Source organism: Convolutriloba macropyga, chromosome 7 (genome assembly GCF_964194025.1).
Source record: "Convolutriloba macropyga chromosome 7, txConMacr16.3, whole genome shotgun sequence".
Classification (NCBI taxonomy): domain Eukaryota; kingdom Metazoa; phylum Xenacoelomorpha; order Acoela; family Convolutidae; genus Convolutriloba; species Convolutriloba macropyga.
The window spans coordinates 39,636,029-39,649,088 of NC_134474.1; the positions used below are offsets into that span (position 1 = coordinate 39,636,029).

A 13,060-nucleotide genomic window follows, 5' to 3' on the forward strand; every position below is an offset into this window, starting at 1 on the left:
CGACGAAGTAAAAAAATATAACAGAACAAGTCCTGACGTACAATTAAAAGAATTTTCATTGAGAAAACAAAAAACAACTAACTAACGTCAGGCGAATTGCTCTCAAACGACCGGCGAGCGGTTGGCTTCGTCAGTAGCTGGGCACGGTTTAGTGAGGCTAGCTTTAGCACAATTGAAGGAGCGTAAGTGAGCGCAGCGAGGGGGTGTGCACCGGGGGGCTGATGAGGTGCCAACAGCGGGGGGTGCAACATTGGGGGGAGTCAATCTCTAAGAACCGCCCCTCGCACCATAAGTATAAGTCTCCAAGACATATTCTGTAAATCGCATGCTTGAAGACTAGTGATCTGAAAGGCTGTAAGAGCACTTAATGCCCACTGGGCGCTACCTGTTTATCCCGTTTTTGAGGACGAAAACTCAAATGCGTCAGACGAAAAATTTCTCAAGCGGAAAATCGCATTAAAAAAGACCGACAGGACTAATATAATTGCTACGAAATTCGTTTGAGAGCAATTAACTAGACCTAGAATGGACTATGAGTGAATTGGGAAAACTTAAATTTAGAGCAAAAAAAATCACACCGCAAAACCACTCGTTTTTTCGCTCCACTTCCTGTTTCGGCGTGACCAAAATCACTACTCCAATTTGACATCAAAAATGAAAATGTGTGAACAGAGTTTAAAAAAAGACAGCGCCCCAATACACTTCACATTCTTTGAATTGTAAAAAACATAGGAGCGCTATAATAGCCGGCTGTGAAGCTAAGGCGGCTATTAAAAATAAGAGATAAATCCACTGCATTTTTCAAAGTTTCAATTTTTTTCGGTGTGTAAATTCTGCATATTCGGCTATATTCTACAGTGGGGGTCTTCAACTTCTAAAAACCGCCCTTCACACCATAAGTATAAGTCTCCAAAACATTTGGAGCTGAAATAGAGCTGAAAGGCTCAAGATCACTTAATGCCCGCTGGGCGCTACCTGTTTATCCCGCTTTTTGAGGACGGAAAGTCAAATGGGTCGGACGAAAAATCGGTCAGGCAAAAAATTGCAAGCAAAAAAAAAGACCGACAGGACTAATATAATTGCTACAAACTTCGTTTGAGAACAATTAATAAGATACGATTGCCACAATGTTCGTTAAAAATGCTCGAACTTTATCGCAAGTTTTCCCAAATCTACTTTGTTGTCTGAGTATTTAAATTGTTCGGCAAAAAATTGCCATGTTTTCTTGACACTGATTTTCTATACGACGACCACACTTACTTGGTTTGCCATAAGCTTGTCTGGACATGTCCAGCAGTTCCCTTGGCACATTCTGTCCTGCCTCTTCCAGCACCTTGACAAGATCCCTAGCTTTAGGAGCGTTAGATTTGGTGAAGAATGTGTGTGCATCCCCAGTTGCGTCACTCCTGGCTGTTCTTCCAATGCGGTGCACGTAATCCTCTGAGTTGTTGGGATAATCGAAGTTGATTACGTAACGAATGTCTCGGATGTCTAGCACAACAAATCTCTCTCAAAAAGGTTCTCTCTAAATGTTGGTATCTTTAATAACTTATAATTTTCTACATTTACATCAACAATGATTGTTCAATTAGAGTTAATTCAATGTTGACTTCGGTTTAATAAAGTAGAAATCTAAGACCTCTGCTTCCATTTCTTTCCATACCATCATACTTTAAGCCCCCAGCAGGTGGTGCAACACTGAGATAATGTCTCAGTACAACCACACCACTCGCCAACACTCGTGCACGCTAAAATATGAGCTTGTTTCTCTCTGAAAAATCTCTCTGAAAAAGGTTCTCTCTAAATGTTGGTATCTTTAATAACTTATAATTTTCTACATTTACATCAACAATGATTGTTCAATTAGAGTTAATTCAATGTTGACTTCGGTTTAATAAAGTAGAAATCTAAGACCTCTGCTTCCATTTCTTTCCATACCATCATACTTTAAGCCCCCAGCAGGTGGTGCAACACTGAGATAATGTCTCAGTACAACCACACCACTCGCCAACACTCGTGCACGCTAAAATATGAGCTTGTTTCTTCCACCAACGCTCAAGCCCCTGCCACAGGGACTGGGACTCCAAACATCGTGGGAAGGTAACCCACGTCACCGCGATCCCAACTGGCTTTCCAACTTCGGCAAGGATAACGTCGCAGTCCAAACCTCAGATAAAGGCGTTGCAGTTAGCTCGGGAAAGGACTCTGTTGCAATCAACAGTCAGTGACCACCAGTCAATGGTTCTGGGTTGATATGCCCATCTCGTAGTGCCGGATCTCATCTACCAATTTCCCGAGACAGTCACATAGACAGCATGTGACAGTTCAAACAGCTTCGTTGTGGAACAGGTGATTGTGACTCTCACCCCAGCTCACTTCGGTCGGTCCTTGCCAAAGCCGTAAGCCAGTATAGTTGGGGATACGCGGTGTGAACGAGCGAACAGGACATGGCGGAATTTACTTTGCTGGCAACAAGGCTCGTGTGGATAATCACACCGGTGGGTTTCTCACACCCCACCGAAGCCTCATTGCCCCTAGAAGCATCAAGTTAGTCAAAGAAGACAGCGAACAGTAACTGATCTAATGTTGTCAGGAGTCAAGACAATACAAAAACAGGCAGAATAAAATTCGGTGCATCAGATTGATGCAGTCCTCAAGCAAAAACTTACCAATTCCTCGAGAAGCAACATCCGTGGCAATCAAAATCGGTTTTCGTCCAGATTTGAAGTCTGAAACAAGTCAATAGATTTGAAACTAGATTGCGGGAATGCGAAGTGGGGCAAATTGGCGCACGGGGTGGCTCAAAACTCTAAGAACCGTCTTTGACACCATAAATTTATGTCTCCTGAGTAGTTTCGGTGAATCGTATACGTGGAGATTAGAATGATCTATGAGAACTACTCAGCGACCTAATGCACGCGGGCTTTACGAGTTTACCCCGTTTCTCAAGGGGAAAAGCTAAATGGCCAGACGAAAAAAGTTCGTATGAAAAATTGCAGAAAACAACCAACTAACGTCGGGCAAATTGCTCTGAAAAAATCTCACAGGACCAAAACAACTGATAAAAATTTAAACATACCCAGCAGATTGCCGGAAAATAGCCGCCGTTGATTCCAATAAGCATGATTGGGATTGAAAGAAAAGATATTGAAAAAAAAAGATTTTTGTACAAAAACATTTTGTTCGATTTATTTTGATGGCACTTCGTAGTTGAACATACTTCTGTTTCTTAGAGAGGGGCTGCAGGGGCTACTATCAATACCAATAAGAATGAGAGATGGTAACTAAGACTTATCGGAACGACGTTCAAATAGCGGGCATCTAAAATTGGGCTTTGTGGGTTTATCCCGTTTCTATTTCTGACTTTTTTATACTAACTCTGTTCATTTTGAAATCCTTTGCTGAGCAACTGATGTTCAAATTCACTTTTAGCAGAATGAGAGAAGAGAGAAACTAGCCTAGAGAAGTCAAAAAGATTTCACGTAAAATGTCGGAAAAAGCGGCAAAATGGTAAACCGAAAAAAAGTTCGACGAAGTAAAAAAAACATAGCAGGACAAGTCCTGACGTACAATTCAAAGAATTTTCATTGACTAAACATAAAAACTAGACCTAGAATGGACTATGAGTGAATTGAGAAAACCATTTTAAAAAATCAGATCAAAAAATAAGAAAAAAAAAACAAAATATCAATGTCAAAATGCCGCATGTGAACAAAAAAACCACTAGCGAGAAATGAAAATTTAATTCAAACAAAAAAACTAGGCCTACAATGAGCTGTAAATGGATTGGGAAAATCATTCACAAAATCCGATCCAAAAAATCGAAAAAACAGTAAAAATCAGAGTGAAATTGCCGCATGTGAACAAAAAAACCACTACCAAGAAACCGAATTACACCATTTTCGCACTCTACTTTAAAATTAGAGCGAAAAAAAATTCACATCGCAAAACCACTCGCTTTTTCGCTCCATTTCCTGTTTCGGCGTGACCAAAATCACTACTCCAATTTGACTTCAAAAATCAAGAAAATGTGTGAACAGATCTTAAAAAAAAGACAGCGCCCCAATACAATTCAAATTCTTTGAATTGTAAAAAAAATAGGAGCGCTATAATAGCCGGCTGAGAAGATGAGGGCGGCTATTAATAAATAAACCCTCATTTTTGGCGGCAAAAAACATTGGGAAGATCACTTAAATATTAATATTTTTACTGTTGCTTAGATTTAATAGCCAAAAATTTGCAAATAGTAAGTTAAGTAACGACACAAAACAATTAAAGATCTCAGCACTAATGATTTCGCAAACCGCCAAGTTTCAATTAGACTCTCACCCTATATAAAACAGCCCGGAAAAACAACAAGACAGCTCGTACGAGTCTCTTTGCAGCCCCGCATGTTCTAGAAATCCTATCAAGGAATGCTGAAAAAATTTAATTTGGCACGCAAGAAACTTCTCGATTGTCCTAAAACAAGTTGACGCTGTTTTGAAAATCTTAGTACATTGCTTTTTACAGAAAAAACAGACGCATTGATAGTCTCCCATTTTCTTAAAAACTGTCAATGAAATCTAACCTAATAAATGTTACTTTTTCGAGGGTATAAAGTCATTATTCTGTGGAAAAGGATTTTTTTGAATATTAGGAAATATTAGTTAAGAGATTTACTCTAAAGACTGGCTGTCTTCTTTACTTCAAAATCGTTTCTTCTACGTTTTTCTTTCAATATTTGTCTACCAGAAATCATGGATGGTTTTTAAAAATATATATGACCATAGCCGGCAGATTGTACAAAACAATAGCCGGTAGATAGACCGCACACCCAGAACCGCACACCGGGAATAAAATTAGCCAGACCAAAAAGAAAGCTGTTGAAAAAATTTTCCTTAATTTCAAATTAATTTTTAAGCACCTATTTATCATTGAAGTAATAAAGGCCTATAATTTTCAAGTTTAGGTGACCTCTATTAAATTCAAAAATTGCATTCTGAATTTAATTACATTTAATAAGTAAGAGCAAAAGTCATTCTATTTTAGTGGCGCAAGACATGTATTTAAATACATTGACCTAACAACTTAAACCAAGGGAGTAGCAAATACCGTTGCTCACACAAATTCAGTGGCTGAGTGGTAGAAGTAACCGACATTAAGTCACTCGCTGATTTCTTTACGCATGACCAAGTGATCGTAATAAAAATAGAGACAACGACGAATTAAAACGTAGCAATTAAAACATAGCAAGGCAAATCATGAATGACACCCAGAATTATTTTACCAATGAACTGAACATCAACAATTTTCCAGCAACAACAAACTTTGATAGTCAACAAAGCACAGGATTTTAAATGCGCAAGTATAGACACAGAAAACTTGAAAATAAATAATTATTTTCCTTCCGAAAACTAGTGCCGCAAAAAAATCAATTATAACAACACGTTATATGACCATTAACACTACACATTCTTGGAATGCGTATCCATACAAGCGTAAACGTGGGAACAAGCACAACAAATAGTAAAAAGCCCTAACCAGAGCATACAATTCAACTATACGAGTCAGAAAAATATTAACTCCATTAGGAGAAAAGGCGACAAAAAGTACAAAAGAAGGCAAGATCAAAAAAAAAATTAACAACAGCTAAACTGACCAAAGATACGCCGCACTCACCAGAAAGCCAAAAAACTTTTATTGCGGATAAGCGAAAAGACCACAAAAACATTAAATGGGCAAAGTTCATTTTTTTGAAAAATAGTCCGTGAGTAAAAAGACTACTGCTCAGAATTCAAGTCAAGAAATTTCCCTTATGCCTAATTAGCAACTGAGAGATACGATTAATGAGAACAATTATTAATACAACAAAACGCACAAGAAATACGGGTAATACAAACCGCGTATATTTTCTTAAAATAGTTTCAAAGTAATTAAAACCGCTAATTATGATCTCGAACCGCTAAAAACAATCAAATAGGCCTCATTGGTAATTTAAAAAAGCTCATTAATGAGACTCAATGATAGAACACTTATGTTCAAAAGCCAAAATAAGAAAATTTGAAAAAAGTCTCAAAGTCAAAAAACCACTAGCTGTTAACTCGATTCACTGATTCATCGGTGCCACAACAGTAACCAATGATAACTGTGATTAAAAAGAGATAACAAAAATATATGGTCACAAACGAAAAATTCAGTGGTATTTTATGACACAAAATAAAGTCTTTCTCAAATGCCAAAAACAATAGTTCCGGGAAAATATTTTTGCTCTACTTTGAAGGTAGTCTGAAAAAATCAACCTTCAAATCAACTCACTTTGCCATTTTAATCCCATCAGTACTCCAGCGTGACCAAATTCGCCACTTAAATTTGACATCCAATGGAAATCAAAATTGAAAAAGTGAACAGGTCTTAAAAACATAGCAGGACAAATTCAGAAAAACAATCCAAAAACATAAATGGAAAATTACTTATTTCACAACCTGAGCAGCAAGTAGATCGATCATTATGTGCGAAAAAGACAACGTTCCACAGAAAAAATAGTATTAAATTCGTGGACACCTGCTATTAGCGTATGAATAATTAAGTTTAAAAAAACATCAGACAACAGGAAGGAAAACTTGACATCCAAGAAAAAATTCTTGACATATAAGAGGCTCACAGAGGCGTGCACAACGAATTAAATATAGAACACTGGATATTTTAAAAAAAAAATAACTTTCAACGAAACGTTTGGTTTCAATGTCTTCAAAACAAAAAATGTAACTCTAAAATATGCACAAATCAGCAACCTCAAGCTCCTAGAGAAGTTTTACTGAGAACTTTAAATCAGAAAATGAAAATTCAGAAAACTAAAAAACAGAGCCGACTAACGGCGGGCGAGTTTCTGTCAGCAACTGGTGAGCGGTTGGCTTCGTCAGTAGCTACCTAAGGTTTAGTAAGGCTAGCGCTAGCTTAATAGAAGGTTTGTGAGGTGAGCGTAGCAGGGAGGGGGTGATTGCACCGGGGCGATTGATGGGGGGCGGCGAGGGAAGGGGTTGGCTGCACCGGGCCACGTCCTTACGGCCTGAACCATGTGCAGGCGTGGGACTTCGGGGGAGGGGAAAAATGGAGGCTGATGGAGAGGGGTGAAGTTGTGGGCGGTGGGAGGTCAAACTCTAAGAACCGCCCTTCACACCATGAGTATACGTCTCCAAACCAGTTTCTGTGAAACGCATACTTAAAGACAAGCGAGCTGAAAGGCTCCATGAGAACTTAATGTCCCAAGGTCTTTACCTGTTTATCCCGTTTTTGCAGGCAAAAAGTCATATGCGTCAGACAGAAAATCGGCCAATCGAAAAACCGCATAAAAACCATAGGAGTAATAAAATTGCTACAAACTTGGTTTGAGAGCATTAAAATTACAAAAATTTTTGCAAATTTTCGCAATTTCTTCACACTTACGTCTTCAGAAATAATTCTATCCCACCATAATCTACGAAAAATCCCGCCTCAAAAGCTAGCAAACCTGGTTCAACATATAAAAGATAGACAGATGCAAAAAAAAGAATAAAACTTGGAAAAATTAGTCGAAATTACATAGAAGTTAAGTTGCTTTTGTTCCTGAACCTAATGTCCTTACACGAAAAAGCTGGTAAAAACTATCTATTAACCGAGGAACATGCTTTAAAAAAGCTTTATGATGCCCTCAAACTAAAAAAAATCAAAAATAAAAGCTTTGAATTCACATCTCTTGTTCAAGTTGCCGTTACTAATACGTATAACTAAAAGGAAAAGAAAATTATAGCCCGCAAAACACCTTTAAGAACTTCGAACAACGTGAGTTTCTGCCGACTTAAAGAAAAACTTGTCAATTATTGCATAAAGACGAAAATCGAATACTGCTCTCAATTTTGGGCCAAAAATCTCAAGTAAAGACCTTTTTACACTTAGTATTGGCCTTCCTGCAACTCAGTATTGGCCTTCCTGCAACGTAAAAACACTAAGCACTTTAGTACACTAAAATATTAGGCCAAGCTGATGGCCTCTGAAACTTATTCCGCACTGTGCTTTACCTGATTATCCTGTTTATAAAGCTCAAAGTCATGGAAAAATTAATACATATTACAAAAACAAAACAAAAAAATAAGTTTTGAGGACGAAAAGTCAAAAGGCTCGGGCAAAAACCAATCAAACAAAAAATTGATTTAAAAGACCACAGCACTTATTTCAATACAAAAATTTGGTTTGAGCAGTTAAAAAAATACAAAAATCATTGGAAATTTGCACTAATTCCTCACACTTCCGTCATCAGAAGTATCTCTCCTGCCAAAATCTACAAAAATCCCGTCTTACAAGCTAGCAGAAAAATCAGCAGACATGATTATCAACCTAAACAGAAAAACATAACCGACTAACGTCGGGCGAATTGCTCTCAAACGACCGGCGAGCGGTTGGCTTCGTCAGTACCTAGCCGATGTTAAGTGAGGATAGATTTCACTTGATTGAAGGGGCCTGAGATTAGGGTAATAGACTGAGACCTCACGCCATATAACAGCCGCTGAAGTGCGGCATCAACAAAAGAATTAAGGAGAGAGAGAGAGAGATTAAACGTGAGCGAGAAGGAAAAAAACGCCAGCCAACACAGAGAGAGCGAGAGCGAGAGAGAGAGCGGAAATTTTCCCATGATGAGATAGATTCGACTCTACAACTTCAAGTTTTCTAAACTTGTTAGTAACTAAATCATATAGAAAAAAACTGAAAGTGCAAAATTCCGAAGAAAAGTTTCCACATTTCGCAGTAAAGAAAATGTTCAAAAACATTTCTTGTCTCTGGATTTTTGTCATGTAATCCACCTGCAAGACTTGAAAAGCTTCGTTGGCCAGTAATGATTGTTAAACTCAGAAAAGGACAAAAATATTCAAAAATTTTTAAAACAATTGCAAATTTTAACAAAATCTTGCTGAAACTCGTGAAAATAATTTCTTTAGAACACCGTTCCATTGTCTCAAGAGACTATCTACTATGCCTATTTCAAGCCTTAAACGATTTCACTGGCTCATAAAGATCCAAAAACTTGGAACAAGATAATAAATTTTCAAAAATTTTTCAAAATTTATCCAAAAATTTCTAAAACTCGAGTCATTAAAACAAGGATAACCATTCCATTAAATCTAAAAACTAAGCAGCAGCTGAGTATCAAACCCCAAAGGAGGCTTCTTGGCTCTTGAGGCTGGAAAAGCCTCAAAAAAAACAACTTCAAAAAAACATGAAGATTGCCGAAAATTTTTCAAAAAAATGCTTAAACACATTAAAAGTTAAAATCTTTAAAAACACCCCATTGAATCTAGAAACTATACATCAACTTGTTCTCGAACTGTAAAGGAGGTTCCATGGCTCTTGAGGCTAGATCAACCTATAAAATGACAAACATTGTCAAAAAACTTGAAATAATTGCAAGTTTTATAAAAAATTAAATCGATAAAATTGTGATATTAAAAAGTTGAAAACCATTCCATTACCACTAAAAACAGCTAAATACCACTAATATGCAGCCACATATTATCAAAACCTTAAGCAGATTTTCTGAACCCTGAGGCTGAAATATCTTGACTAATGACAATAAAATGTTAGAAATAATGACAATAAAAAAAATTAGAAAATGCTATTTTTTTCAAAAAAAAATGCTAAAATTCGTGAAGTTAAAATCTTGAAAAAATTCCATTACGTCTAGAAACTATACAGTAACCTATCTTCAAACCCTAGAGGAGGCTCCTTGGCTCTTGAGGCTGGATAAACCTAAAAACCGACAGACAAAAATTTTCAAAAACCTTGAAAAAATTAGCAAGTTTTTTCAAAAAATTGCAAAAATTCACGAAGTTGAAATGTTGAAACCATTCTATTACCGCTAGAAACTGTGCAGTAACCTATTATTAAACCATAGAGTGGGATCCTTGACATCTAGGGTTGATATAACTCAAAAATTTGACAAAAGTTTTACAAAAATGACAAAAATGACAAAAAAAAATGACAAAAGCTTGAAAAAATTGTGAAAATTTGTATAAATTTGCGTGCTTTAGCGACCGGTTGTTCGTCAGTAACTAGACATGGGGGGTTGCTGATGGGGGTGGCAACAGTCGGGTGGGGACGGGGCAACAGTGAGGGGAGTCAACAGTTGGGGGGGGTCTTCAACCTCTAAGAACCGCTCTTCACATAATAATTATAAGTCTCCAAAACAGTTTGAGCTGAAACAGAGCTGAAAGGCTCTAAGAGCACTTAATGCCCGCTGGGCGCTACCTGTTTATCCCGTTTTTGAGGACGAAAAGTCAAAAGCCTCAGACGAAAAATCGGTTAAACGAAAAATCGCATAAAAAAAGACCGACAGGACTAATATAATTGCTACAAACTTCGTATGAGAGCAATTAAACAGATATCGAAATATAACAAACCATACACCAAAACAGAAAAAAGAATAACAGCTGACCAAAATGAAAATCTCACTTCGCACTATTTAAAAAAGTGTTATCAAAATCATTAAGACCAATATCAGTATAAACATAACCGACTAACGTCATGCCTTACTAGAGGTTCAATTCAACCAGTCATTAATGAGGTTAAGAGACAGGACAACAAAGACGCACAAAAACGTGCAAAGTTCAAATTTTCACTTATCTTCGCAGCCCTTTGACGAATTAAAAAAAATCAAAGGAATGCACCATAAGAGCATATTTGTCACCTTTTGAAAACATTCCTACCAAAAAACAGTAAAACCAAACACAACAGCCGTACAAAAAATCACCCGAAACAGAAAATTTCTTCGAAGGCTCTTTTCTCACTCCATTTTCAAAGCAGTCAATAGCCAGAAATTCTTTTGATCGTAAAAAATTCTTTTGATTGTTTAAACCCGCTATCACTTCCCAGCTATTAAAACATAACCGACTAAACGTGGGAAGAATTGCTCTCGAACGACTAGTGGGAGCTCTAATCAATTGCAGCCTGCTTCAATCGGGGCGGGGGGAGGTAGGGAGGGGGAGCCTAAATGAGACTAAGAAGTTCAAAAGAGGGCTTCAAATAACCACATTAGAGGTTAACATATACCACTATTAAGATTTAAATTGAAAAATAGCACCAGTTTTGGCGCACTTTTCATTTGACTTTTAGTCTTAAATTGCCGCCAATTGAGTTCAGCTGCTTGAAATTGTGATTGAGAGAGAATTTTATATCACGCGAAAAGCAAAAAGTCAAGGGCGTAAAAGTCAAAACTGTCAAGCGAAAATTTTGCACAAAAAAAGACAAACACGTTTACAATAATTGCTATGAACTTCGTTCAAGAGCAATTAAAAATGACAAAGATCAGACCAATAATAGCCTGCCAAGCGCTTCGCGACTAATTAAACGTAACCGACTTACGTCGAGGCAATTGCTCTCAAACGACTGTCGAGCAGTTGGCTCAAACGATTGGCGAGAGTAGCTGCGGCTTAGGGAGGCTAACTTTACCTTAATTAAGGGGGGGTTAAAAGAGCGTGAGGGCCGCGGAAGAGAGTATGCGTGGGGTGAGCGCTGGTTGGGGTTACGGGTTTAATGAGGTCGAATGGGGGAGGAAAAAGTCGGGGGAACGGGGATTGTTAAATTTACAGGGGTACAAATCTAACAGCAGCCCTTCAAATCATGAATTCGTGAACCGCATAATTAGAGACTATTGGGCTGTAATGCTCCATGAGAACTCAATGCCACAAGGTCTTTACCTGTTTATCTCGTTTTTTGAGGACAAAAAGTCAAAAGGTCAGATAAAAAATTGGTCAAGCAGAAAATCGCATTAAAATGACCACAGGACTAATATAATTGCTACAAACTTTATTTGAGAGCAATTAATAAACATAGCTGGCAGATTGCCAGAAAATAGCCGCAATAGATTCGTAGATCGGCAGTCTAAAAAAACAGTAAAAAAGACAGACCAAAAAAATTCGTCTTTTCATTGAAGGCTGATCTGTTATATTTTGATTAAAAACCTGTATAAGTTATTGCTTCCTCTATTAACTGATCTCAAATAACCTTCATTTAGAATGACACACACCCATTTGACCTTATCTCTTTGAATTAAAGTAAATAAAAGTCAATTTCAAAGTGAGGAAGTCATTTTTGAGAGTGAGGTAAGTCAAGTGTGACCAAAAATTTAATCACGCGCATGAACAAAAAAACTCGCTCCACTAAGAGCGAAAAATGACGTCACACATGCAATTCAGTTGAAATTGCATGAACGAATGAACAAAAAGTGGCTGTGACGTCATATGGTCGTAACAAAAATCATGACGACGAAATAAAAAAACATAGCAGGACAAGTCCTGACGTACAATTCAAAGAATTTTCATTGACTAAACAGAAAAACTAGACCTACAATGGACTATGAGTGAATTGAGAAAACCATTTAAAAAAAATCAGATAAAAAAAATAAAAAAAACAGAAAATCAGCGTCAAAATGCCGCATGTGAACAAAAAAACCACTAGCGAGAAATGAAAATTTAATTCAAACAAAAAACTAGGCCTAGAATGAGCTGTGAATGGATTGGTAAAACCATTTAGAAAAAAATCCGATCCAAAAAATCGAAACAACAGTAAAAATTAGAGTGAAATTGCCGCATGTGAACAAAAAACCACTACCGAGAAAACGAATTTTTGTTCAAACACCGTTTTCTCACTCTACTTTAAAATTAGAGCGAAAAAAATTCACGCCGCAAAACCACTTGCTTTTTCGCTCCATTTCCTGTTTCGGCGTGACCAAAATCACTACTCCAATTTGACTTCAAAAATCATGAAAATGTGTGAACAGATCTTAAAAAAAAGACAGCGCCCCAATACAATTCAAATTCTTTGAATTGTAAAAAAACCAAGAGAAGGCCAATAATAGCCCCAGCTATCGCTGAGCGGCTATTAAATATATTTTCATCCAAGTTTCGATAGTTTTTATCATTTGAAATTAAAATGAATGAAACGACATAAGTGTTTTTGTGAGAGATCTCAGTCTTCGATGTAAGTAGTGAGAAATGGGGTGGTCTACCGCACAGAAAAAGGATCCCTCCACTTATTAGTCTCGAACCCAATC

General features: G+C 37.3%; 1 protein-coding gene across 1 annotated transcript in view; it reads right to left on the minus strand.

The window, feature by feature from the left end:
• The window catches only part of LOC142342859 (putative ATP-dependent RNA helicase DDX5), a 42,921-nt gene that overhangs the window by 6,478 nt on the left and 23,383 nt on the right, over positions 1 to 13,060 (minus strand). The window contains exons 8-9 of the mRNA XM_075394492.1: positions 2,670 to 2,729; positions 1,261 to 1,491 (exon numbers count right to left, since the gene is read on the minus strand). Of these exons, the coding sequence (XP_075250607.1) occupies positions 1,261 to 1,491; positions 2,670 to 2,729 (291 nt within the window). The remainder of the gene's footprint in view (positions 1 to 1,260; positions 1,492 to 2,669; positions 2,730 to 13,060) is intronic.